A 27,299-nucleotide genomic window follows, 5' to 3' on the forward strand; every position below is an offset into this window, starting at 1 on the left:
ATTCACTCCAACAAGGAGTTGGAGAAAAAAGCAGAAAGATCAAAATTGTATAAGCTGAGGAGTAGGGGGAGAAAAGAAGACATGGAGATGATAGAGAAAATACTATTCTCTTCCTATGAAGGAGAACTACTGTTTAATTTGTATAAAGCCCAGCAGTCATGTGATGGGAAAGGGAAGGGTTTAATTAATGTTTTGGAGATGATGCTGAAAAAAGTGACAGAATGGTGATGATGGTGACCATGGACATAAGTCCCTGAGTTGCCACACAGATAGGGCAGCCAGGCTGCAGCCAAGACTAAAGTTTGTCACAACAAAGGGTATGCCCCAAGAGGGACACTTAGTGAGTGGTTCATTCAGAGACAGCACGTTGTCAACATAGTGGAAGGCAGAGGCAAAGTCAGTGTCAGAACTCAGAGGTTAAGTGTCTGGAGGTGACATGATGAGGGGGAATGACGTTGAGTCAGAAGCAAACGTACCGTTAGTCGGATGCTTTGCAAACGACACAGAAAATCGTTTTACGGCCGGGACAAACAAGAGCTCTGGGGAGAAAAGACATCATGGGGATTATACCCACCCCTGGCCCCACCCTCTGCTCTGGAATTTGCCCGCAATATACTCTTTTCTTTACAGTTAGTATATGACCTGCTCCAACCCCCCCTCGGATTCCTGACTACCACGTTTCAATCTTCTCCTTTGGAATAACCCTCTTGTAGGAATCTGTGTGTCATCTCTTCCACAATATGGCTCCACAGACAACCCTAATTTCACCACCACATCCTCTTTCTGGTCATTTGGAAATAAAATCTGTGCAAAACCTTTCATCCCTTCCCCCAATCTCTTTCCATATCATCTTTCCTGCCTTGACTGACCAATTTCCCCATCCCTGATTTCCTAGATTTGAGTCAAGACTCCACTGCATTTTTCCTGACCATGGATCATCATCCTTGGTCCTTACTCCTACAGGCCAGAATCCAGGAAAGAATATAGAGGTGGAGTAAATTGATGTAGCAGGGCTGTATGTGGGAGATTATGAAGGGATAAGCGTAAATAAGTAGTATTTATTGCACTGAGAAGGAATGCAAATGGAGGGGTGGATGGGGTCTTGGTTCCTTCTCCCCTCTACAATTAATGAAGCAACTTGTTATAAGGCCAGTGTCAGTGCCATCTTAAGTATGAATGGTTCTTGAGCTGTATCTGTGCTGGGGGACAAGTGAAGAAAAGAGCTGCCCCCCAAAACCCACCCACATACCATCTCGGTGCTTCAGACTGGCAGGTGGTAGCTTTTTGCCATGGCTGCGGGCGTAGTCCTGAAGATTCGGGGCGCTGGAGGAGCCGCCCAGCACTGTGGTGCTGAACAGCCCTGTGCACTGTGAGCCTGCAAGGCCGGGAGTGCATTAGTAGCCACACAAAGCTGCAATTACCACACAGAAGTACACATAACTTCACATGCCAACATGAAGACACACACACATAGTCACTCAGAGCCACCTATATGTGGCCACTACGCATAACCACAAACAGATTTCACTACTGTCCATAGCTACACTGGGCAAGCAAGGTAGGGATTCTGCTGGAGATCTACATGGTAGATACAAGAGATCACTACAAATACAGGGTTAGTCATATTAGGGGAGTCAAAGTTACTGAAAGGGGTAGACTATGCTCTCCAGGTACAACTTAGGAATGCGAAAAGAATAGGTAGATCTCTCTAGATTTAATTCAGTGCTCCTTAACCTGGATATAGAGTTCAAAGAAGCCAGAATTATAGTCCCTTTATAGACTTAAAAGGAAAAACTTTGACTGAAATTAGAGACTAGGTTTTGAGCACTCAGCTCAAATTCCAAATTCACATAAGTTCCAATTCCTCCTAAGTCCTTCCACTCCCTTCCTTCTATCTCTCTTCAGGCCTTTTTCACTTTTCTCAAGAAAGAAGTATGTATGAGACTCACTGAATTTTTAAAGCTGGAAGGGACTCAAAGATCATCCAGTACAATCTCCTCATTTTAGAGGTAAAGAAACTGAGATTCAAAAGGGATCTCATTTGCTCAAGTTCATACAGTTTCCCAGAAGCTAAACTAGATTGGAATCCAGGTCTCCTGATTCTGAAGATCAATTGTGTTCAGTCAGAAAAGAAACAACTATTTTTTCATCAAGAAGAAAGAAGTAAAGACAGACACAAATTGAAGACATGTGAAGAGTCAGGTGATTACAAGGAGGGCATGCCTACTATGTGCTGAGGGCCCTATTAAGGAGGAGGACCTGGTAAATAGGAAACAATAAAAAGAGCCATGTTTTTTCTACTCTCAAAAGTTATAAGCCTTATAAGCCCTATGCTCAAAGCCTACACATTAAGTTCAAAGAAAGCAAAGGGAGCTATACTGCCAATCAGAGGAGCAAATAAAACTTTAAAAATCTCTGAAGCAAATAAACTAGTCAATGCTCCAAATACGACTGAGAACAGGGTTGGGACTCTACAGTCCTCTCTTCTACTCTAGGTCATGAGGACAGAGTGAGAGGAAGAGACAAGACTGATACCCAAGTTTATGGGATTTGGCCCTCTACTTCCAAATCCATCTTAGCCAAGAACCTGGGTGTGGCTTGGGAACTTAACATAGCAGAGATGGTCAGAATGGAAAGAAGGTCAAATTCTTTTGAGCCCACAAGGGGCGGGTCATGGTTTCAGGGGTCTCAGCATTTCAAGGCCACTATAGAAATCAAGAAAACTTCGATGGCTAATAATCTGGAATTCAAGATTGCTGCTCTATGCGGCAACTTTTCCTACCTTTCATATGTAAATTGGCTCTAGAATGGGGTTCCAGAGAGTAATAAAGACTGTTAAATATGTCTACTTTTCTTCAGAGAAGCTGAAACTAACTGGCTTTATCTCAGACCACCAAAGCTTTGTTGTACATTTACTTCCTTCACTAAATAATTTTCTGGTGCAGTCCTGCCAGTCCTGCCAATCCTGCCCTGTCCAGGCCTAGGATCATCTCGGACAGTAGTGTCTACCTTACCACCACCTCTGTCAACCAGTCCCATGTTCATACTTCGGTCTTGTTCTTGACAGCATTCCTACTTAACTGGACCAGACACAACTATCCTCATTTTCAGCTTACCTGAAACCAATTCTTTACTGAAACTTCTGGGAAGAGGAGTCCATGTCACAGATCTATATATTTGTCATTTATTTTTCATGCCCCAATCCATCTACCTCATTTCAGGGATCCAGAAGGCAACCTACTCCCATAAAATTAGCCAGGAAAGTTACAAAAACTTTTTTTCCCCTTGCTGGTCCAAAAGCTACCATTTTGCAGCCAGGAAATTGGGTGTCAAGGACAAAAGTAACAGAAAAATGAAAGTAGATAAAGAATAATAGGACAAGATAGAAGCCAGAGGACCAAGTCCAGACCCCACACAATTGTCTCAAACTGCCAGTTTTACTTACTGGCTCACAAGGCCCTGTATTCAAAGATAGACCCTCCCAAGGACCACTCCCCACTCCCAAAGAATACAATACCCTCTGAGGCTTGGTCCTTCCTGCAGTCTGTGTTCTTAGGAAAGGTTGAATGATGTTCTCCACCCCTCTCCAGGAATCAAAAAAATCAAGAGACATTCCCTCAAAGTCCTGAGAGAAGCCTCTGCCACTACACCAGTCTCAGATATGTCCCTCAAATTTCAGGAAGGAAGGAAAAAAAATTACAGAATTAGGAGAGGATGAAGGAGAGGGCATGGAGGTAGGAGGGGCCAGAGCAGGGATATAATAAACATAGGTCTCAGAGGAAGACATGGCACAAGTTCTCCAAATGAGGAACCGGACACTTATGAGGAGGTCACAAGTACCTCTATAGTTTTGTCTCTGATAACTCTGAAGTTTCAGAGTCTCCATGGTCCCTTAAGGTCTGGGCTAGACCGGGAGGACAGATAAGGAGTGAGAGGGGAAGCCAGAAAAATGCCCTTGAGCCAGAGAAATGGGGGCAGGTGTAAAAAACCGAAAGACAAACACCTTCCTGGAATGGAAACAATCACCTGGGATCAAAGTTCACACCTAAACAGGGCTTCTCCCAATTCATCCTCCCTAGCCCCTCCCAACAATTCCATTGACTAGATAAACCCAATGCCCCGTGACTAAGGTTTCCCACAATAGAACCTTTTAGAACAGACAGACACCCGTTTCCAACTACAGTTGAAATGCTGGAAAACCATACCTAGGCCACTCTGCTTCATCTCTGTTGGTGGCCGTGCAGACGAAAAGAGCCGGTAGCCACCAGGCCTCGAAGATGAAGTCTCAGAAAGCACCTGGAGAAAAAGGACTCTATATTATCATTTTGCCACCTCAACCAAGATGTCTAAAACCCAGGTCCCGAATTCCTGCCCCTATAAAGCCAAGCAATGTCAGAAAGTGTGGACGAACCAAAGGTTTTTTAGTGGGGAAAAAGAATGGAAAAGGAATGTAGAGCATACTTTGCAGACGGAACTGTCCAGGGAATCCTATATACCAGATGGCACTTGTATTTCCAAGATGCCTGTCCCCACAGCCCTTCTATCCCAAATCTGAGAAATGATTATTCAACCATTCTCAGTTGTCAGCAGAGAAGGGTTCCTTAATCTTACGTATCCCTCCACAGGACTCAGAAAGCCAATCACAATAAATGAGCCATGATAAGAAGGAAAGTCTGGCTACCTTCTCCTCTTTCCATGGGACAGTTGTGGTTATGGCAACCACACTTGGTTTCTTATCTGTACCAGGAAACCCTCCCTTCCATGTCTGGAGATATTTCTAAAAAGGCTACAAGGGCCTAATCACACGAAACACAACACACACATACCCCACCACCCCCAGATAGTGTTCTGAATACCTAGGTCCCAAAAGGCAAAGACAGAGGTAGGAAAGGAAGATGAAGCAGGGGGAGGACACCTGTGTGCAGGATGCCAGGTGAGTGGTGGACACAGCCCGGGGCTGTAGGCCGATGGCTGGGGAAGGCCTGGGGAGGTCTCCTGACCTCCTGCGGCGCCGTCCCCGCAAGGGGATCAGGTCCAGGTTCCCCGTGCACTGCATGTTCATGACCTGCAATCAGACCGGGTGGAAAGCCGGTCACAGCTCCTTTAACTCCCAGGCTCCCAAAAGCCCCAGTGCCCATTGGGCAGAGCTAGTTCTAAGTCTGGAGAGGATGATCATCTAGGGCACAGCTGCTATGAAGGCACAGATTCTGTATTCTAAAACTGTCCAAAAATTTGAAGTGACGAGAGAAGGGATGGGTGGGGGAGGGTTATAGTTGATAAGGATAAGAACAGCAATGCCTATACCTATAGAATAAGAAAAGGAAATATTAATATTAAAAGGCTGCGTGACCAAGGAGTAGAGAGAAGATTTTCTTGCAAAGCTGAGGAGCATGTCTTGGGCAACCACCATCCTAGATGAGCCATAGTAGAAGCAACACAAGGAACTAAGAGGAAGAAACGTGATTACAACAGGAAGCTTTCTGTAGGCTTGAAAGAACAAAAGCCAACTCACCAAGTCTGAGAGATGATACACAGAGAGCTCTGCTTTGCCTGTCTCTCAACTCATTAAACCAGAAGAAGAAAAAGGGTTAAGCACAACAGTGCCAGAGAGACTGGCAGACCATGTGAATGGGGAAGACATTTAGATGTGGAGAAGCAGTTTACTGATGGAAGATAACACATCATTCTTGTCCACTTGATTGATCCACATTAGTCTGTAGGGGACTAGTGTACTGCGGATACTAAGTTAACTTACACCTCAAAGAGAAAACAATGCCTACCCCTCCTAAAGAAGCTCCGAGTATTCATAACATCAAACCTACAGTAAAATAATCAGGAAGAAAAGAATAAACAGACTAGTTTGTCTTCTTAGCTTTCTCCAAAATCTGAACTGTAAACCTCTGGCTGAACCTATATAAGCTAGTTACATATTCTTCTGAGATATTCTTAAAATGAAAGACCAATTCCTTTAAGACAGAGAGCTGGTACAGAGCCAGGTGAATAGATTTATCTGTCAAAGCAGGACCCAAATCAGACAAAGTTCCTGAGACAGGGATAAATCATGGGGTCAAAAAGAGTGTCACTGAGTCAAAGAGGGTAAAAAAATCTTTCCAAGAAAAAAGACCTGAACAAAAACATCAGCAGAGTTAGCTGGACACAATGTGACATTACAATAGTTCCTCCTTCTAGGCTAGAGAACTAGAACCAAGCCTTAGAGACAGACACCGAAAACAGTGGACATAGGTCCAGGCCAATAACCATCCTCATAAGAACAGAGGGAAGAGAAAGAGCCCTTAAGACTTGCTTCCCTTTCTGGGGTGAGTACAGATAACCCTAAAAGGATGATATTAAAGTGCCATGTAATTGCTCCTATCTGAGCTATAATTTTACCCAAGGCAACAAAGAGATGGAAAGAGCCTGGTCTTTAATAGCTATTGATTATTATTATAGTTACTGTTTATTGAGCATCTATATGGTAGATACTGCTTGTGTTTCACAGATGAAAAACTGAAGCTTGGAGAAGTTACCTGTCCAAGGTCACACAGCTTGTAAGTATCAGACTAGGAGTTCAGCCCAGAGTTCATGCTGTTTCTACTATATTTCCTTTTAAAGAACAGCATTTTCACATTCATCCAGAGGCTTCCTCCTCAATCTCATCTTTTAAAATCCTAATCTCAGGTACCACTCACTAGCATCTCTTTAATCTCAGAAGCAGCAGCCAGCTTAAGGAGCTTTACTGGGAGACCAGCTGTGAAAGAGAAATGAAGTAAAACATGTCTACGAGGGACAGAAGGACTCTGCTTAAGGTCCCAAGAATCCCCCAAGGGCATTCAGAGGATTCATGGATATTGCCCTATGAGCAATTCCACCACTTCTTTTTCTCAAGCCCCTCCCATTACCTCCATGGAGCCGGCTTTTCGGTTACGAATGAGGGGTGATCTCCTTGGGAGTCCAGGGCCCTCAGGGGGCTGGGGTGAAGTCTGCAATGCCCGGTCTGGTTCATCCGGCGCCTTCCCTGGGCACAAGTTCTCCATGCTGCCTTGGTCTGTTTTCATCTCTTCATTCTACCCCAAAACAGGAACAGATCGGAAAGGTGTTAATGGTCTCTAGCCTCCTAACCCCAATCCTTTTACTTCCTTACACTGTTTCCAAGTTTCCCATCACTTGGTTCCTAAGTCCTCTAATTTGAAATCCCAGCACTAGGACCCACCTCAGAAGAAGCTGGACGGAATCCACAGCCAGTTGGGGCACTGCCTTCTTCCTCAACACCTTTCACTCCAGGGCTGAAGTGTAGCTCCACATGGAACCGCTCCTCTGATAAGGGATCCTATGGGGCATCAACAGATGAAGGGGCAGTGGGAAAAGTTGGATATGGTGGTGGAAGACCAAGCAGGGACAACAGAAAGGAACTCAGGGGATACATCCTCCCAGGGCTGAGGTTTCATTGTCTTATTCCATTCTGGGGCTGATCTATTATATCTTCCCCTTAACTATAATCTAGTGTTCAAGGATACTCATTCCCTCACCTCCACCATTTGAGATCCACCACCCCACATGACTTTCTAACCCTCAGTTCCACAACTCTTTCCATCTATCTCCCACAGTCATTCAGCTTTGCTACAGTACATACAATAGCATACTTAATACATACATACAACATACCCATCCATACAACGCCACACTTATCTTTGTGGAGCCAAATTAAAGAAGGTGTTAATGTTTGAGAGAAAAAGACTCATTATAACATCAACCCAAATTCTATACCCTCCCTAATGCAGAGCTATGCTCTATGTTATCTCTCTGGCTCAACATTCAACATCCTCAAACACTTTATATATTCCAGTAGGAACCTCCAGGTTCCTCTCTGTGACATGCTGTGCTTCCATATCACACCTAGCTGAATTCTACAAATTATAAGGATTTGAAAGTTTCTTTCTAAAATGGGAAGGAGGAGAAAGAGGGGGCACCCTCCTCACCCCACCCTGTTAGCTCCTCACCCGTGTATTGTCCTCATAAAGCATAATGACAATCTGGGTCATATAGTTGAGCTCTGAGATGGCACTGAGATAAGCCAAAGCTCTCTGCCATTGTGCATCCTGGGTCTCCTACAGAACACAAGAAGAAGAAAACTAATGCCCAAAGACAAGGGAGTTAAGGAAGGGGCAGGGAGACAAAGAGAATATAGAAAGCTTGCAGTAAGAGAAACATGAGGAGAGTAAAAAAATGCTGGAAAAAGCATTCATAGATTGGAGGAGAAAAGATCCTTACATCAAGAAGACCCCCATAACGGAAGACACTGAGTAGGGAGTGGACGTGGCTTTCACTGGTGAAATAGAGACGTGTTCGAACATGGCGACCTGGGGAGAGCACCCCTCGGGAGTACCTGAGATAAGAGCTAAGTCATTCACACCATCACATAATCCTCTTCCCACCCTTCCACAAACTCCTTCCTCCCATCTCAAATACTTCTCTCCTTTCCACCCCAGGATCTCTTCTATTCTTGGTCCCTTCCCCAAGCTGTCCCAACCTGTATTCCCCCAAGGGCTCCCTCACACACCCCTCCCTCCATCCATCACCCCTCCCAGCCCTCCCTCACAGGGGATGCAGCTTGTTGACAGACTCATCCTCGTGGGTTCTCTGCAGGTCAAGTAGTATCTTCCGCAACAGTGGAAGACAGAAGCCCACAGCAATTTCCAGTTTCTCCTCCCGGCTGATCCCGTATTCCTAGGGGCCATAGGCCAGGAATAAGTACCTCAGTGAATCTTGTTTCCCTCTTGCCTCATATTCCTAGGCCCAAGATGATGTTTTTCTTCACCTCAGGTCTAGGGTTTCTTTCATATCCACCACATTCCCCCTCTCCAGGTTTCTCCTCAGTTAGCCTCTTGGACTTACTCAGAGCCAGAGCAGAGCCTGAGAATTACAGCAACTCAACTTATTCTTTCTTTAAGTTTCTTTCCCCTAGGCCCCGCATCATCCCTCCTTTCTGCTTTTCTCCCCTTCCTTTCCCAGTGCCCATACCCCTAGGCTAGGAGACACACCTGGGGAATGACCACATCAGCCAATGCCTTAGAGAGACGTAGCAACTCTGCTGTGCCTTGAAGTCCCAGACTCCCATTGTGCTGCACATCATACTTCACACAGTCATAGATGTCAGGGATCTTACTGATATCATAGCGCCCACTCTTCTGTCGAAAGTCACGCTCCAGTTTGCTCCAACGCTGTAGCATGAGCTCTAGTGTCTCACTGTGGTAGAGTTGCAGGTCTGGAAGGAAGAAGGACAGTCAGAATGAACTGAAGATTTTATCTCTAACAAAAGACCCTGGGAGCCTCGGTGGCTCAATCAGTTGAGCATTTGCCTTTGGCTCAGGTCATGATCCCAGGGTTCTGGGACTGAGCCCCACATCGGGCTCCCCACTCAGTGGGGAGTCTGCTTCTCCCTCTCCCTCTGTCCTTCCTCCCTGCTTGTGCCCTCTATCTCTCTCTGTGTCCCAAATAAATAAAATCTTTAAAAAAAAAAAAAAGACCCTAAAAAATCTGCAGTAGAATCAGAGGGATGAGACTGCCTTGTCTCAGACATTTAGGAGAGGACACAGGAGTGCCTGAGGAACCCATCCATACTTGAAACCTTGAAGGGAAGATAGTACTATTAATACCCACCTACAGATTTGGGGTCCTGCATCCGTTCCCGGATCTGGTGAGTGAGGTTTTCAATCAGGGCAAATACCTGATCACAAACCTTCACAGGATTCTGGATAACAGCCATGGAGTTGAGGAGGGAAGTGCTTCCAGTAGGAGCCAGCTATGGGGAACAGGGAGATGAAAAGCAAGATAGGCTCTGTATAAATTGGTATAAATTGACCAGAATCCTGTGAGGTTATTACAGAAACTACCCGCAAGTAAGATCCATTTTGTAGGTTCACTCTAATGAAGATTCCTAGGCTACAGGGCATACTAGCAGTTCTAGGATGAAGGGACTGCTCTAACATATAGTCATCTAAGAAGGGTTGAGGGCAAAAGTCTTAGAATCCAAAGGAAATCAAATAGACCTAGGCTCTCTTTTTTTTTTCTTTTTAAGAGAGGGAGAGAGAGGGTTGGGGAGGGGCAGAGAGAGAGAATCTTAAGCAGGCTCCATGGCTCCATGTCCAGCACATGTGCCCCCCACCCAAGTGTATTTTAGAACCCCCAGTAAAAGAACTAAAGTCAGGGCACCTGGTGGCTCAGTTGGTTGAGGATCTGACTCCTGGTTTTGGCTTGATTCGCAGTCAAGTCGTGGTGGTGAGATTAAGCCACACATTGGGCTCTGCACTGGACATGGAACCTGCATGGGATTCTCTCTCCCTTTCCCTCCCTCCGCTCATGCACTCCTGCTCTCTCCCCCCACCTCTCTTTCTCTCAAATAAATGATATCTTTAATAATAAATATATAAATAATTTTTTAAAGATTTTATTTATTTATTTGACAGATAGATCACAAGTAGGCAGAGAGGCAGGCAGAGAGAGAGGGGGAAGCAGGCTCCCCGCCGAGCAGAGAGCCCAATGTGGGGCTTGATCCCAGGACCCTGAGATCATGACCCAAGCCGAAGGCAGAGGCTTTAACCCACTGAGCCACCCAGGAGCCCCATATATATAATTTTAAAAATACACATGGAAAATACTCGGGAGGGGCACCTGGGTGGCTCAGTCAGTTAAGTGTCCAACTCTGGAATTCAGCTCAGGTCATGATCTCAGGGTCGTGAGACTGAGCCCCACGTGAGGTCCTGCACGGAGCATGGAGTCTGCTTGAGATTCTTCCTCTGCTCTCCCTCGGCCCCTTCCCTGAACCCTGCTTGTGTGTGCTCTCTTTCTCTCAAGAAGAAAGAAAGAAAGAAAGAAAGAAAGAAAGAAAGAAAGAAAGAAAGAAAGGAAGGAAGGAATGGGGTGCCTGGGTGGCTCAGTGGGTTGAGCCTCTGCCTTTGGCTCGTGCCATGGTTTCGGGGTCCTGGGATTGAGTCCCGCAACAGGCTCTCTGCTCAGCGGGGAGCCTCCTTCCTCCTCTCTCTCTGCCTGCCTCTCTGCCTGCTTGTGATCTCTGTCTGTCAAATAAATAAATAAAATCTTTAAAAAAAAAGAATGGAAGGAAAGAAGGAAGGAAGGAAGGGAAGTGCTGGGGAATAAAGATTAAACCAAAACCCTTCAAAATCCCCACAGAATGTTTCATGAGTGGGTAACAGAGATAACAAAATCTTATTCCTCTTAACAAAATGCTAGCTTGACCTACAGCAAAAGCCCTGCCTCAGAGTGAGGTTCCAGCTCAAGCTTTCAGGACAGTAATAGTCAATGAAGAATGGGGAAGGGAAAAGAGGCTTGTGGGTAGAATGCACACATTCAACCCAGGTCCTTTTTGCTAGCAAAAAGAAGCAAGGGAGAAAGAAAAAGTGATTTAGCTTTTTGAGTTTGACATTGAGCAATGGACTAGAACATAAGAGAGCAAGGTCCTGCCTTTATCAAGTCTTGCTCAGAGAAAAACACAAAAGATGACATTCTCCAGGCAATGTGCATAGCTATTAGCTCACTGAAGAACCTATCAGAAATGGTTATGTGATACTCTGAATATACTTAATGCCACTGAACTGCATGCTTAAAAATGATTCTAGTGGGGAGCAGCCCACTGGCTCAAAGAGCATGCAACTCTTGATCTTGAGATTGTGATTTCAAGCCCCATGTTAAGTGTAAAGAGTACTTTAAAAAATTTTAAAAGAATCGTTTAAAAAAATGATTCAAGTGATTCTACAATTAAAAAAAGGTATTTTCATGGGGCACCTGGGTGGCTCAGTGGGTTAAAACCTCTGCCTTCGGCTCAGGTCATGATCCCAGGGTCCTGGGATCGAGCCCGGCATCGGGCTCTCTGCTCAGCGGGGAGTCTATTTCCTCCTCTCTCTCTGCCTGCCTCTCTGCCTATTTGTGATCTGTCTGTCAAATAAATATATAAGATCTTAAAAAGAAAAAAAAATGGTATTTTCTTTAAAAAAAGAACTCATCAGAAATGAGATACCAGTAGTAGGATGGCATAAAATCACTGTCTGGCATGTGATCTCTAGTCAATCATGGCTGGATACGTAGGAAAAAAGATGACACTGGGTAATGGCACCCACTGTGATTAATGCTGTGAGGCAATGCACTATAGTGGCTAACAGCCTGGTCTCTCAGGTTAGACTTCTTGGGTTCATACTAGCTGGGTGACCTTGGAAAGGTTCCTTCAATTCTTCTGAGCCTAGGTTTTCTCATCTGTAAAATGGGAGAAAAGTAGTACAAGTCCACAGTTCTTATGGTGGATTAAGTATAGTCATTAATTCTTTGTCACCTTCCCTTGCCTAGAATCTGCACAGGCCCTGTGACTGCTTGCAACCAATAAACAACAACAACAGAAGCACAAAATTACATTATATTAATTAATTCTGGGCCTACACTTTTTAAAAAGAGTTTGGAAGGGCACCTGGCTGGCTCAGTTGGTGGAGCATGAAGCTCTTTGATTTCGAGGCTGTGAGTTCAAGCCCATTTGGTGTAGAGGTTACTTAAAAATAAAGTATTTTTTGGAATTTATTTGAGAGAGAGAGAGCATGAGCAGGAGGGGCATGTGGAGAGGGAGAGAAAATCTCAAGCAGACTCCCTAGTAAGGGTGGCCTGATGTGGGGCTCGATCTCACAACCATGAGATCACAACCTTAAAAATAGGGGCACGGGGATGCCTGGGTGGCTCGGTGTTAAGCCTCTGCCTTCAGCTCAGGTCATGATCTCAGAGTCCTGAGATTGAGCCCCACATTGGGCTCTCTGCTCACCAGGGAGCCTGCTTCCCTCCCCCTCTGCCTGCCTCTCTGTCTACTTGTGATCTCTGTCTGTCAAATAAATAAATAAAATCTTAAAAAAAAAAATAGGGGCACCTGGGTGGCACAGTCAGTTAAGCATCTGACTCTTGTTTCTGGCTTGGTCATGATCTCAGGGTTGTGAGCTTGAGCCCCACATTCAGCACAGAGTCTGCTTAAAAAAGTCTTTCTCCCTCTCCCTCTGCCCCTCCCTCCAAGTGTGTGCATGTGTGCTTTCTCTCTCAAATAAATAAATACAATTTTTAAAATAATATTTAAAAAATTCAATCCTTAAAAAAAAAAAAAAAAAACAGCTTGGAAGCTTCTGCTTCTGCGGTGTCCTAAATTACCATTTAAGAAGTCTGGCTATGGGATGCCTGGGTGGCTCAGTCGGTTAAGCATCTGCCTTTGGCTCAGGGCATGATCCCAGGGTCTTAGGATTGAGTCCTACATCAGGCTCCTTGTGCAGCGAGGCGCCTACTTCTTCCTCTGCCTGCTGCGCCCCCTGCTTGTGTTCTCTCTTTGACAAATTAATAAAATCTTTTTTTTTTTTTTAAGATCTTTTCTTTTTTTCTTTGACAGAGAGAGACAGTGAGAGAGGGGACACAAGCAGGGGGAGTGGGAGAGGGAGAAGAGGCTTCCTGCTGAGCAGGGAGCCCAAAGCAGGGGCTTGATCCCCTATAGGGATTATAGGGAGAGCAAGAAGGAGAAAGTCCAGCCATCTTAACAACCCAGTCGAGCCTTCAGATGGTTTCAGCCCCAAAACCTGGCCAGTAGCAGGGCAATTTTAGGGGACACCCTAGTCAAGACCAGCCTAGGATTATGAGTAAGATAATAGAATGGATATTATTTTAAGTCACTGAGTCTGGAATAGTTTTTTATGCATCAAAAAACAACTGAAATATTATTTCATTCAGAAACCTTGTGACCTGCTGACTTTCGGAACTGAGAATTTTCAAACTTTAGGAAATTAATACAGTACATATGCCACATATTACATAATACCTCCAACAGGGCTTAGGGCATAACTAAACACATTTATATTTCTGCAGCACAATATATGACTATTTACACTAAAAAAAATAAACAGGAATTAGAAATAGTCTTATCATGTCAGGTTTTGCTACCAAATAAATCTTGGTGCCCAATCTTTTTTTTGTTTCTAAAATTATAGATAAGAGATTATAGACCTATACTTACCTCAAAGGGTAAGGATTAAAGGAGATAATGTACGAAAAGCAGTGCCTACCATTACTGATCACCACTATTTAGAATTCTAGGAATTTGGGATGGGGGTAGGTTGGGCCAAAAATAGGGAGAGCCTGACCTGATCGTAGTCCTCAGGACCAAAAGGTGCATCCTGCTGCAAAATATGGTGCAGTCGAGCCTTCACCCGATGCTGGCAGCTGCTCAAGGAATCACCATCGCTGTCTAGGAGCCCATTCATGTTGGCACTCTTCACCATTTGTACCAAAATGGGTGTTAGCTCTCCTTCTAGAGCCAGAAGGCCCTGGAGAGGAAGCATGACATCTATTAGTTTTCCTTCCAGTCTACTTCCTCTAGGCCTAGAAGGCCTAGATCCCAGAGATCAAATGGGAGGTGGCTTGGAGAGGAGGGGTATAGGTCAAGGGGCCTATCCCCACTAATTATTTTCAGTAGTATAGAATGTGTTAGACACAAGCAGAAACTTCTCTGAGACAGCACATAAACATCCTAACATTTTCCAACTAGATCTCCAAACTCTTGGTTTCTCTACCTAATGGAAGCTGGGACTGTGGGAGAACTGTTAAGTGTTCACCTTGGCAAAGGCAGCAGCAGTCATCTGGACACGGCCCTCATCAGAGGCATAGATCTTGAGATCGTGGCGGAAAGTGCTATGGAGACGAAGTAGCCCACAACCGGGGAAGCCAGCATAGTCACCTGAGGGTAAAGGGGAGGAACAGGAATGGACTGCTATAAATACCCACATGGAAGAAAGAATGCTCTTTCCCCCATTAACTTCCCCATTGCCTCTAAATGTTCATTCCATCAACTTATTCTCTAACCATCTTACCCAGGCCCTGCTATTTACCTCCAAAATACTCACCCTGTCCTCCAGGGTACATGCAGCGAAAAGCTCGCCCCAGCTCCTCAGCCTGAACACGGCCATCAGGAGTCAGTTCTCCCCCCCACTTCAGTACCAGCAGTAGAGATGGGGCCAGGGCCTCCCGCTGTGGGTCTGCAGGAATAAGGGGCAAAGAATAGGTCTCATTTAAAGAAAATAGTGGAGATGTCTAAATGTCAGGACTTCTGAGGAGCTCAGAAAGGTGATGTGAGGTAGAAGTCATCTAAAGGCTTAAGAATAAGAGAAGACTTGAATGGTAATGGGAAGGGGGTATTATATCTTACCTTGCCCCTCATTAGTAGCTTTTACTCCATGAGGATAGTAGGTCAACTGCACCTTCCGGTTTATCCCAGAGAAATGACCATACCTGTAGGATAAACTCACAGTTTACTTTGTACCCCAGCACCCAGTTCTCACTGTCATTGGCTCCCCTTTCCTATTCCCTTTCTCACATCTCCAGCACAGACTTCAGCTGCTCTAGTTTCCCAGTCTTCTCCTCGATCTCACCACCTGGTTCTTTCTCCAGTTCAGCCAGTAACAGCCTTGTGATATCCAGCACCTCCTAGAGGAAATAACAGGACATCCATGCTGGAGCCCAAGTCCTGGCAAGTTATCCTTTCATCCTGGCCTCTCATTGAGGCCCCCAATCCTATTTTCTCTATCTTTTCTGTAGCACTGCTCCTCCCAGCTAGAGTCACCACATTACCTGTAGCTGCTCAGGCCGCTTCAGCTTTAATTTACCCGTCTTGTAGCCACCATGTTTTTCAAATAGACTGAAAAATCTGAAGAAATAAGGAAAAGCTTCAGTATGGGGTGAGACAGTTAAAATCTTGGGGAGCTGCCCCATCCCCATCTCCTTCACAAGAATGTATCTGTCTAAATTAGGACATTCTTCCTACCTTGGATGTGTCACCTCCATCTTCATTTTCTGTTTGGGGGTACGATCCCCATGACGGATAATTGCAATGACACAACGAAGTTCCATCCTAAGATAGGAAATGTTGTTAGAGCCTCTCCTCCAACCCACCCCACGCCAACTCCCATCATTTCATCTTATTTGACATGTCAAAGAACAGAGGAAAAACTATCTTGAGATTAGGCATATAGGCAAGGTCAAGGAAAATGCCTGGAAGACACCCAGGCTCCACTAGTCAGATGGTACAGTGTCAGAAAGTAACCACTGGTCTGACTCAGGTGCCTTAAGTAGGTTACTCCAGATTTTATACTTTTGCTTACATAGTGCCAGATGTGGTAGGGACAATGGGAATGTCCTCAGCCTCTGTGGGGATGGACCATGGGATCTGGAACTGTGGAGCAAGCTCCCGCATGATGGTGTTCCTACAAGGAGAAACATGAAGAACTGCATGAATGAACTAGCACCACACATGTGAATAAAGCTCACAAAAACTAGCTAGTTATAGAAGAATACATTATATAAAGTCTAAAAACATGCCCCCCAAATTCCCCGTAGATGTAGTAAACTATTAACAAATGTATGGGAATGACAGGGGCGGTTTGTTTGGTTTGTTTGGTTAAGTTTCTGACACTTGGTTTCAGCTCAGGTCATGATCTCATGGGTCTTGAGATTGAGCCTCACATTAGGCTCTATGCTTACTGGGGAGTCTGCTTGAGATTCTCTCCCTCTGTCCCTACTCCCACTTTCTCTCTTGCACACTCTTGCTTTCTTTAAAATAAATAAATCTTAAAAAAAAAAAAAAACAAACCCATGGGAATGACAAACACCAAATTAAGGATTGTGGTTTTATCTGGGTAGGAGGGAAAGGGATGTAACTAGCAAGGGGAAGGTAGGGGCCTCAACTATATTCTTTTTTTTTTTTAAGATCTATTTATTTAGAGGTGCCTGGGTGGCTCAGTTGTTAGGCGGCTGCCTTCGGCACAGGTCATGATCCCAGTGTCCTGGGATCGAGCCCCACATCCGGCTCCCTGCTCGGCAGGAAGCCTGCTTCTCCCTTCTCCCACCCCCCCGCTTGTGTTCCCTCTCTCGCTGTGTCTCTCTCTATCAAACAAAATAAAACAAAATCTTTAAAAAAAAAAATCTATTTATTTATTTTAGAGACAAAGAATGTGTACGGGGGGAGGGGCACAGGGAGAGGGAGAATCCTTAAGCAGACTCCCCACAGAGCGTGGAGCCCAAAACAGGGCTCAATCCCCAGGACCCTGAGATCATGACCTGAGCAGAAATCAAGAGTCGGCCACTTAACCAACTAAGCCACCCAGGTACCCCAATTCTTAATATTCTATTTCTAAAGCTTGACAATGAACACATGAATACTCACCATATTCATCATTCTTTCCACATTTTTAAATAACATGTGGTAAATTAAAAAAAAGCTTCAAAACAGTATTACAATATGATCACATTTAGTACAATAAATATAGTTTGCTTATATATGGGAGAAGAAGACATATTGGTATGTATAAAATAGTTAACAGTTTTAACTGGGGAGTGCGATGTTAGGAAGGCAAGAAGGTAAGGAGCCCTTCTCCTGTTTTCCTTTCTCACTCGTAAGTCCTTTTTACAATATTTAAAGTAAAACAAAAGCTTTCTAACTCTCTTCTCTAAGCCCATTCTGCCCGGTCCAGATCACTGTGCCCCTTACCCCAGAATCTTGGCACAGTCATCATAGTATTTCATCGAATTCTTGACAAAACTGAAGCCATTGACGTCACACACAAAGGAGTGACCATTGGCACGAAGAAGGTCAAAACCACAAACTGTTTGCTGCAGTGGAAAGAGGCAAGATGAAAACAAGAGAGCCACTCTTTCTTCCCAGACCCCTGCTCCTGTCTCGTGCCCTCATTCCACAGCACCACCCACCATGGGCCCTCCTCCACCTTAAAAGCTACGCAGACTTTCCTGGCCACCAGCTTTTCCATGGCAGTCAGCATGACTGGATATCGAATCTCCTTCCCTTCACTGTCTCGTTCGACCTTCCCATCCAGAGCTGGAGATTTTCTGGCTTCAGCATGGGCATAATCAGGCCCCACTGTATATACCTGCAGGTACATAGCATCACTGAGTATGCCCACCGCTCATCCTGCATATGAGAAGATAATATGAGCACTAGGTCTGAAAACTAGTTTCAGAGTAAAAACAAAAATAAAAAACCCTGAGTACAAAGAACAAGGAGACCAACATTTTTCTCACTGAGTCCCACCAAAATATCTTTATGAAGGTTTCTCTTTGGGCCTCCAGATCTATTATCTAGTCCTCGTTAAGAAATAACTTACCAACATTATACCATTTTCCACACTACCCTTGCCCTTGTTCTGATAGTAACATGTAAAGGTCCACCTTTCTCACTATCTTCACCCAAATACAAAAGCAAATCACATTCACGCTTTATTTTCTATGACTCTCTCCATACACTTCTACTTGCTTCCCAAGCACCCCATCCCACCCAGACATTTATGACTTCTTAAATCCCTATATCCACCATAACCTTGACATCTGTGCCATCTGTTGGCATAAACTCCTCATAGATGTATGATCCTGTCTTTCGGACACTGCTCTCAGGAGAGTAAACGCTGCTTCGGCTGCCAATCTTCAGGAAGAAAAGGAAGAAAAAAGTGTTGCCTCCACATTGTCCTCACATCCTCCAGCTTCCCGCCCCACAACCACATTCTTGTCCTTCTACCTGACTTCCCCAAATGCTCAAATGTCTCCCATACCTTACGGAAGAGGCGCTGACTTCCTCCTCCAGCTGAACTGGGATAGTAGATGTAAACATTATGGTCCTCTGCACTCACTGGCTTCTCCACAAAGGGCTTAGGGAAGACAGCTCCATTTACCTCTACCTGGTCTTCACCTTCTATCAGGTTGCATTCTGAAAGACAGGTATGTGGTCATTTCCAGGGTTGAGAATTGTAGAATACTTCCAATTCCCATTTCTCTGAGTTTTAATCTCCATAACCCCCCAATTTCTATGACCATATGTTAGTAATAGGTACAGCAATATTTATGTGGCATATAAATATAGTAGTACCTACATAAGAGGTCCAAGGCTCTGTTAAAGGACCCATAACTCTAACTCTACACATAACCCAATAACCAAAGGCTCACTGAGATAAATATATGGAGATGTCTAGAGGATGGGCAACTGGGTTAAGTCATAGAAAGCAAGGCAGGGCAGGACTGGACAAAGCCAAGTACTCACCCTCAGGCCGGGCAGGGTCCCGGTTGAGCACAGCATACCGAGGCAGATCAATGCCTTCCTCCTGCAGGATCCGGTAAACCTCCCTCCTGTTGCCCCCAAATAAATTAGCTGGGAGAGGTGGGCAATGGTGACCAAGGGAAGAGGCTAGGGATTTCATTTGCTGAGGAACTGGTAGATATCAGGGTAGAAAACTCAAGAGGACATGATACAAAAATTAGGCATGTTTGTTTGACTCTGCCCCTCCCAGAGAGGGCTCTATAAATGGACATGATCTCAGGGCCAACCATCCCACCAATCAACAGAAAGCTATACCTATCCTGGATGTAATACTGCATAGCCAGGTCATTGATAAGAAAGGGGTTTCGAAGCTTGGAGTAAGCAACAGCTTTGTCCAGAGGAAATCCTGGGATAGACAAAGGAAATAGATCAAAGAAAAAATGTGAAAGAGAGTGAGAAAAGAGCAAGAGAAATAGATGTATTAAAGTTAAAGTTCCCACTAAGCTCCTCCACCCATCCAACCAACTACTTGTCCTTCTGCCCAACTTCCCAAGTCTAGAATATCCATCAGGAAAAAGTGAAAAAGATATTATTTTTAGGGTCCTCCCAGAGACACAGTTCAGTCAGAGATCCTCAGAGACTTAGATTCTGAGCTTCACATGAGACCTTTAAACACCTCCAGCAACTCTTCCATGATATTGGGAAAGCAAACCCCTCTGCCCTGTTTTCCAGTATGTCAGGAAGAGCTGACGACCTCTGTACTATTTGACAGTAATTTCCCAGTCCACCATTCCCAACTCTATTCCCTCCCATTTTCCTTCACAGACTCCAACCTTTGGAGTGGAAAGAGATGAGGCAGTGGCAAGATGGCCAGTTTTCCACAGGTTCGTTGAGGATCACATCTTCTCCCAGAATGATAACAGTTAGGTAGTCAAACCTGCAGAGTCGTTCTAGGATTTGGGTCATTGGCTTGGACTTGGATTTCTTGGTCATGGCGCAGATGCCAACAATGATCTGAGGTTCAGGAGGCTATAGAGAAGAAGTATTGTCAGGAACTTAAGAACTTTCCACTGAGACCATCCCTATTAAGGAACCCCGTCTCATCTCTGGGCACAGAGTTCCTTGCCAGGACTTTGGACCTATGGGGTAAATGTTGTCTCCTAACTCAGATCTAGAATGGAGTACATGTAGGGATTCCTACTGCCTAAAGAATAGGAGTCTTTCCATGGTAGGAAATGCGTGCTCAAGCAAAAGAGCCAGAGAACCAATAACAATGATACAACAGGATGAGAGCATAATGGCAGGGGATTCAAAGAGAGGTAATCTAACTAATTTCTACCGCCTCTCCACTTAATCGGGATAAGGCTTGTTTATGACAGGAAACCTATGCATCTCAAGAGAGCAGAGAAGTGTCTCCAACCAATGGAATCTCAACTCTCTATGAAAAGGGTCCCAACACCAAGTTACATCATTTTCCTTAGTCTTACCACTTCATCCTCCTCATCCTCAAGGAGCTCGCTGTCACTCTCTTCTGTCCTCATGCCTATTCCACGGGTGCCCAGGCCCTCATCTCCAGCTCCCAGGAAGAAGTGGGCTGTGGCACTCTCGCCCTCACTGGCCGGCAGTGACCACATCCCCGCCGGAGCACCCACTCATCCCGCTCTGCAATGGAGGGTATCCCATTAGCTCAGAATCCAAACACCATTACAGTGGTGGGAATGGGGCATGGGGAGTGATAAAGAGGGAACCACAAGGAGACTAGGGGAAACGGAACAAAACTATAATAGGAAGGAGAAATAGAGGGGCACCTAGGTGGCTCAGTGGGTTAAGCCTCTGCCTTTGGCTCAGGTCATGATCTCAGGGTCCTGGGATCGAGCCCCACATTGGGCTCTCTGTTCAGCAAGGAGTCTGCTTCCCCCCTCTCTCTCTGCCTATTTGTGATCTCTTTCTCTCTGTCAAATAAATAAATAATATCTTAAAAAAAAAAAAAAGGAAGGAGCAACAGGAAAGGAGGCACATGAGTTATGACTTGACAGGCTATGACTTGACATGACTAAAGATGCCTAAGAGAAAAGCAAGGTCTTCCTTTTCCCAACCATGAGACTGGTGAGAGAATAAGCAGGTTAACCCTTACAGTGCTGGCATGTCCCCGATTCTGCCAGCAGGAAACACCATTAACTCCAGCAGCAAGTGGAAAAGGCAGTTCCTCATGGAAGGCTACTGTTGATTCCTACCAGAAGAAAAGATTAGAGTGACATTTCCCATTTTGGATTCATTCCAAAATGTTCCTATCCCTTTACCATCTCCCCACAGTAGTGTTGAACTCAGAAATTTAATTAAAGGGCAGAGGGAATGTGAGAGCTCAACTGCTTTTGACCTTAAGACCCATCTTCATTCCTACCAAGGATTAACTCAAAAAGGATTTATTGAGGGAACCCTATGTCCTTAGCATTATATCAGAACATTAAAATCCTCTATAACCTCTGTCCCTCCCTCACGTGTTCTACTTTAAAAGACAAATGCCCAAGTCCAGAAAAATCTGCCAAGGAAAGAGGTCTAGTGCTGACTGGGAGGTTGAGGATACAGGCATCCATACAATAGCCTCTAATCCGTTATTAGACCAAAACATCAGTTTTCTCTCTACCATGTCCTGGTACTACAGACCCAAGTCTGCTCTAGGCCAAGGTCCCTTACACCAGAAGCTCTAGTAGGATAAAATTTTGTCTGGAGCCATTATCAGTAAGAGTATCTTAAGACTTACACCTGAGTTAGAACAATCTGGTAGCTCCACTTCTCCATACATACACCTACCACAGTGGTTCTTAATTAATTGTGATTATGCTGGTCAGGGGACATTTGATTGGAAGCATTTTTGGTTGTCACAACTGGGAAGGTGCCACTGACATCTAATGAGTAGAGGCCAAGGATGCTGCTTAAAGTTTAAAATGCATAGGATATTCCCCCACAACAAAGAATTATCCAGTCCAAAATGTTAGTAGTGTCGAGGCTAAGAATTTCTGCAGTAAAAAACTCTTCCACATAACAAGACATGGGCAAAGATGTTCATAACCTTACTGCTGGTAACAGGAAGAACTGAAAACTCAGAGGTCACAAGCAGAATGGATAAATACAGTGTAGTAATACAAATGATAACAGCAATTTTTAAAACTAACAGCAGTTTTTAAAAATGAATCAAAGCTGTAACAATATGGATAATTTCCAAATGCAAACTGCAGAAATACACATGCAGTACAATTCAGTTTGCATAAGTAAAAAATATTACATAAATTTATGACTGTATACATAATTAGTAAAAGCCTAAAAATATGGACTGGAAAGAAAGACATTAAAGTCATGGTAATGGTTACCTCTGAGAGGGGAAAATGAAGTGAGAAGGATCTGAGTGGAACTTTACAAATTTATCTGTAATGTTTACTTCAATTTTTTGAAATATGTCAAAAAATCTAAGGCAAATACACAAAAGGTTAACATTTGTTAATACTAACTTGCAGGGATAAGTATATGCTGCATTTTTCCAAAAATATAATTGAGTCACCCAGCAGCAATTTTTCACGTTCTCTAAAAGTTCTCAGAAATACTATCCAATGACTCTAATGAAAGCCACAAACACCGTAAGTAAATGGATTTCATCTTATGGACTTTTTAAATAGTCTTCAACAATTACTTTGTATTTTTATTTTAAATCCTTCCATTGCAAGTGGGATTTGCAGCTTTGATTAGAAAGTTAGAGCTAACCTTTATGCAGACCTTGACCTTTCTAGTCTTTACCATCTGCTTAACTCCACTACTCAACTACAATGTGCTCCTTCGACTTAACATTTCCAGTACTTTCCAGTACTCGGGAGGCTGGGTGGCTGTGAGTGAAGCGTTTGCTTTCAGCTCAGGTCATGATCCCAGGATTCTTGGATCAAGCCCTATGTCATAATCCCAGGGTCTGGGATTGAGCCCCATGCAGGGATCCCTGCTCTGTGGGGAATCATCTTCTCCCTCTCCCTCACCCAGCTTATGCTCTCTCACTCACTGTCTCAAGTAAACAAATAAAATCTTAAAAGAAACACCACCACCGCCACATTTCCAGTTGTCTATTGCAGGTCTTACACATACACTTTCCCTCCTGATTAATATGCTATTTCCTTGAACTCCTTTTTAGTGACCTGACCCAACTTCCATGATCTGTGGCATTCCCAAGGTCCTTGTATAGTTTAAGCAAGCTGAATTTTTTTGCACCCTTTATCCTTTATCTGAAGCAGGGGTTTTCCCTCATGTCTAAGAGTCCTAATCCTTCACCCTTTTCCCCATTAATTCCTTCCTGGTCTTCTACTGAATGTATAGAGTCATTTTCCTGAAATTCTATTATAACTTTAAAACGGGGTTGGGTGGGGTGGAGTGTAATCGAGTGGGAAAGAGTCTGTTCACAAGCATGGGGCTAAAGAGAGATGCAAAGGCCTAAATTCATAGTTAACAAAGCAAAGATAGAAGCCTGACAGAAATAGCTATGATATAAGCCAGGATTTATTTAGATGTACCTCTGAGAGGCTGGGATTTGATGTGGTATTCCAAGAGCTATACCCGTTTTCTGGGCCCTTCTCCCCATCCCCCTCTCCTTCAATACTTTGTTGCGAAACAAAAGAAAACTTCAAGCTCTACAAAAGGGCTAAAGGGCAGTCTAACTCCCGCCTGAATCAATGCAAATGGACGGAAAAAAAGGGAGGGTCAGAGGTGGGGAGAAGGTAGGTAGGTAAGGAGAAAGGGTGAGGCAGATGGGTAATCTCAGAAACACGGATGTTAAATCAGATCTAAGAGGGCAGAAGAGAGGGTAAACTGTCTAACTTCTTTATCCTTAGAATTCGGGGTCGTTTGCAGGAGTCCTCTAATTTCCTTAATCAACATGCACTTAATACAGGGCACTACTAGTGCTAAAGGGGGAAACATTAATACACAGTTCAGGCAGAATATTTCCAGCAAGGTAAAACTCCTCGGGCCACCAACACGATCTTCTTCCCACCTAAATTCCCTCTAGATGCAATGCTTACTCCTTCATACACACCCATATTCTGACACTTATGAATTGTGCCGATGCCCTTGTTCTATCAACCCAACCATACTTCTTTCTTCCCCTAATTTGCTAAAAATGACTCTCCATTGACCCCCCCAACCACTTACAACACTGCTGCCCCTCCCCCACCACTGACCAACTAATCCAATTAATAATCCAACTAATCCTCTCACTCAGTGATTCTCCAGCATTAAGCAGCTCTCGAAACCCGCAGAGTCGTCACTACACTTGGTAACAGATTTATATCGAACCCTCAATGATTCCCCACAAAGAATGGCTACGATCCGTTCCGTCCCCACACTAGCTCTCTCCAGGGTCCCCTCTTCTCTGCAACAACCCTGCCTGCAGCGATCCTCTCCCGCGTCGACTCCATTCCACCCTTCCTCACGCAGACCTCCCCACCCTGACCCGCTCCCCTGCTGCCTCCAATCCTCACGCAGGACTCCCTCTTCCTCCCGCAAATCCTCAAACCCCGCTCTTCTCTCGCTGACCCCCTCAGGTGTCTCTCCTCACACAGCTCTCGGTCACGAATACCGCCCTCCGATGCGACTCCACCAGCCTTCGCCCGCCCCCGCCTTACTCTCCCTACGCTGACATTGAGGCCTCTCCGCCCGGCCTCTTTCCGAAGCTGCTCCCAGCGGGTACTAAACACTGCCCTCCGCACCAACCGAGCCCACTCTACCCAGCCCACCCCCTCAGATACCGCCCCCAGCCCCCAGCCACTCCCCCACCGCCCCCGGCCCTCGCTCACCCGCCTCCCTGCGCTCGCGCAGCCGAACCTGCCGTCAGCGACACCTGACAGCAGCCCAATCAAAGCGCGGCTTCCCTGCGGTGTCACCAATCAGCGGAGGGCGCGCACCGGCAACAGAGTCAGGCTGCGTTGGCCCGCACTTCTGCGTGGAGGAGGGTGGCCCCTAGCGGCTGTGGGGAGGGAATGCAACCTGATGCTCCCCTTCCTCTGATTTCTAACTGTGTTGGCACGACACAGCCCAGATGCTTGTTTTTTGACAGAAACTTTACAGGGACACCAAGAGCAGGGAAGAAGCAAGATGCAGAGGAAGAGGTACAGTTTGTGCCACTGCACGTCCTTGAAAACAAAACCAGGTGTTCTGTTGGTTTGTTTGTTTAAACAAAAGGATTATGACATACTTAGCCAATAAATGTTAACAGATGTAGAAGAGTAGACTGAAGATAAAAAGAGACAAAGAGAAAAACGAATCAGAAAGTTAAGGAAAGGAACAAAGAGACTTATTATGGAGGAGAGAATAAAATGAATGGACAGGTAAGACTGGACAAGATGGTTCCGATCTCCACACTAGGCTTGTTCTTTACCCCTCCTCCAGCCTTGGAACCAGACAAACCTGGGTTTGAATCCTGACCTTGCCTTTAATAGCTGTGCAGCTTTGGACAAGCCACTGAACTTCCAATAGCCTCCATTTCTTCATCTGAAAGAGAGTGGTTTAAAAACCTAATCAGGGGTGCCTGGGTGGCTCCATCAGTTAAGGGTCTTCTTTGGCTCAGGTCATGATCCCAGGACCATAGGATGGGGCACAGCAGGCTCCCTGCTCCATGGGGAGCCTGCTTCTCTCTCTCTCTGTGCCTGCCACTCCCACTGCTTGTGCTTACACTCTCTCTCGCTCTGTGAAATAAATAAATAAAATCTTTTTTAAAAACCCCTAATCATACAGTACTGATTATATGAAAGCATTTTGTATATGTTTGCATTTTCATTCTTATCTTTTCATCCTTACTTAGGTTTCCTTGGCCAAGACAATTCCAAGTTCCCTGTTTCTCTTCTGCAACCGCACCTACCACTTTTTCAGTCAGGTGCCTCATTATATTGACCCCAAGGCATCCTGAATGAGATTGGGATGATTCTAAGGACCGTCCCTAAGGGAAATAGAATCCTCCAGAGTTCTACTCAGGCTCGTGTTCTCTGCACCACTCCAACCCTTCAGTCAAGTTATTAAACCATCTTCTAGGTAATTAACTTGTCTTTCTCACCCCACCCTGAAAAATGTAGGCTTAGTCCCTGGTCATCCATTGGAACAATCCAATTCTTCAATGAAATAACACATACAAGAGTTCCTTATAATTGTAAAGTGCTTTATAAATGTTAAGTAGTACTGATATCACTATCATTAAAGAAATCAAATACATAAATATCAATTACTTCCTGCATGCCATAGATAATTTTTTAAAGTGAGCTTTAATACATTATGTGGCTGTTAGAGGCTCACAGGGAATAAGAAAAGTACATACATCATGTCTTTTCTCAGTGGAGCTAGTATTCAAATTTGGACGGCTGGTCTCCAAACTTGAGTGCTTTCTCTATTCCTTTGGGCAAGTCTTATTTTTCCTTCTGTAATTCCCTCTTCTTGTTTCCTACATCTTTAATCATAGTAACCACCCTCTCAATCAAATAACAACCCTACCGCTCTGGAAAATTATCTCCCTTCTTTATCTGGGTAAATATACACCATTCCAAGTAATTATATTTGCTTGCTCATGACTACTCCTTAACCTAGACAATGAGCCCACAGGTAACATTTTCCATCTCTCCAAAAGGGACTCTTAACTATAGAACTCTATCTGTTCTCCGATACTTGCTCTCTTACCAGAAGAAGAAATTAAATGACAGACACAAAAGAAAGGTGGATGGCTTCTAAGGATACCCACAAATGAGAAGGGGAGAAAAAGGAACACAAGGGAAGCCTGAGAGAAATGAAGGGAATCTCAGTAGGGTCTCTTCAGTGGGGCCAGAGGACCATGTGAAGGGAATTTCTCTTTCTCAAATAAGATTTCCCTGTATCTTACTATCTTGTGGGCACACCAAGATAGCTGAGATAAGGGACTAACACCACCATACCCACCCCACCTTAACTGACTTCTATACTGAAGCCCCACATCTCTATTTTGGCTCCAGCATTCATTCTCTTTCCTGCCAGGACAAAGGTCAAGTTACACCTAAGTCAAGTCACACTTTGAACTGTGGGAACACACCCTCTCAAATCAGAATACACACCTTTTGAGAAGAGAGGACAGAGGACCAGTAGGAAGGGAGAGATTCCCTGGCAACCTTAGGCCCTAGAACACCACTCCCCT

The 27,299-nt window shown here is 44.7% G+C and overlaps 1 protein-coding gene across 6 annotated transcripts in view; it reads right to left on the minus strand.

Annotated features, from left to right (window-relative positions):
* PPIP5K1 (diphosphoinositol pentakisphosphate kinase 1) overlaps positions 1–24,975 on the minus strand; it is a 46,245-nt gene extending 21,270 nt beyond the window's left edge. Inside the window, exons 1-28 of one of the 6 annotated variants that reach the window (XM_080808002.1) lie at positions 24,946–24,961; positions 21,252–21,347; positions 20,605–20,779; positions 19,951–20,146; positions 19,433–19,523; positions 19,121–19,206; positions 18,636–18,790; positions 18,407–18,508; positions 17,799–17,960; positions 17,564–17,685; positions 16,179–16,280; positions 15,842–15,928; positions 15,649–15,724; positions 15,395–15,504; positions 15,227–15,309; positions 14,925–15,056; positions 14,637–14,758; positions 14,166–14,348; positions 9,658–9,799; positions 9,039–9,262; positions 8,597–8,724; positions 8,269–8,383; positions 7,998–8,105; positions 7,211–7,327; positions 6,900–7,064; positions 4,916–5,065; positions 4,206–4,296; positions 1,250–1,375 (exon numbers count right to left, since the gene is read on the minus strand). In XM_080808002.1, the coding sequence (XP_080664128.1) occupies positions 1,250–1,375; positions 4,206–4,296; positions 4,916–5,065; positions 6,900–7,064; positions 7,211–7,327; positions 7,998–8,105; positions 8,269–8,383; positions 8,597–8,724; positions 9,039–9,262; positions 9,658–9,799; positions 14,166–14,348; positions 14,637–14,758; positions 14,925–15,056; positions 15,227–15,309; positions 15,395–15,504; positions 15,649–15,724; positions 15,842–15,928; positions 16,179–16,280; positions 17,564–17,685; positions 17,799–17,960; positions 18,407–18,508; positions 18,636–18,790; positions 19,121–19,206; positions 19,433–19,523; positions 19,951–20,146; positions 20,605–20,751 (3,322 nt within the window). In that variant the 5' untranslated portion in view covers positions 20,752–20,779; positions 21,252–21,347; positions 24,946–24,961. Of the gene's footprint in view, positions 1–476; positions 540–1,249; positions 1,376–4,205; positions 4,297–4,915; positions 5,066–6,899; positions 7,065–7,210; positions 7,328–7,997; positions 8,106–8,268; positions 8,384–8,596; positions 8,725–9,038; positions 9,263–9,657; positions 9,800–14,165; positions 14,349–14,636; positions 14,759–14,924; positions 15,057–15,226; positions 15,310–15,394; positions 15,505–15,648; positions 15,725–15,841; positions 15,929–16,178; positions 16,281–17,563; positions 17,686–17,798; positions 18,002–18,406; positions 18,509–18,635; positions 18,791–19,120; positions 19,207–19,432; positions 19,524–19,950; positions 20,147–20,604; positions 20,780–21,251; positions 21,349–24,945 lie in introns of those variants that run through there. The other 5 variants (XM_080808007.1, XM_080808003.1, XM_080808004.1 and 2 more) reach the window with 5 other exon arrangements.
* Positions 24,976–27,299: the final 2,324 nt, after the last annotated feature.

This window comes from Martes martes (genome assembly GCF_963455335.1).
Source record: "Martes martes genome assembly, chromosome: 7".
Classification (NCBI taxonomy): domain Eukaryota; kingdom Metazoa; phylum Chordata; class Mammalia; order Carnivora; family Mustelidae; genus Martes; species Martes martes.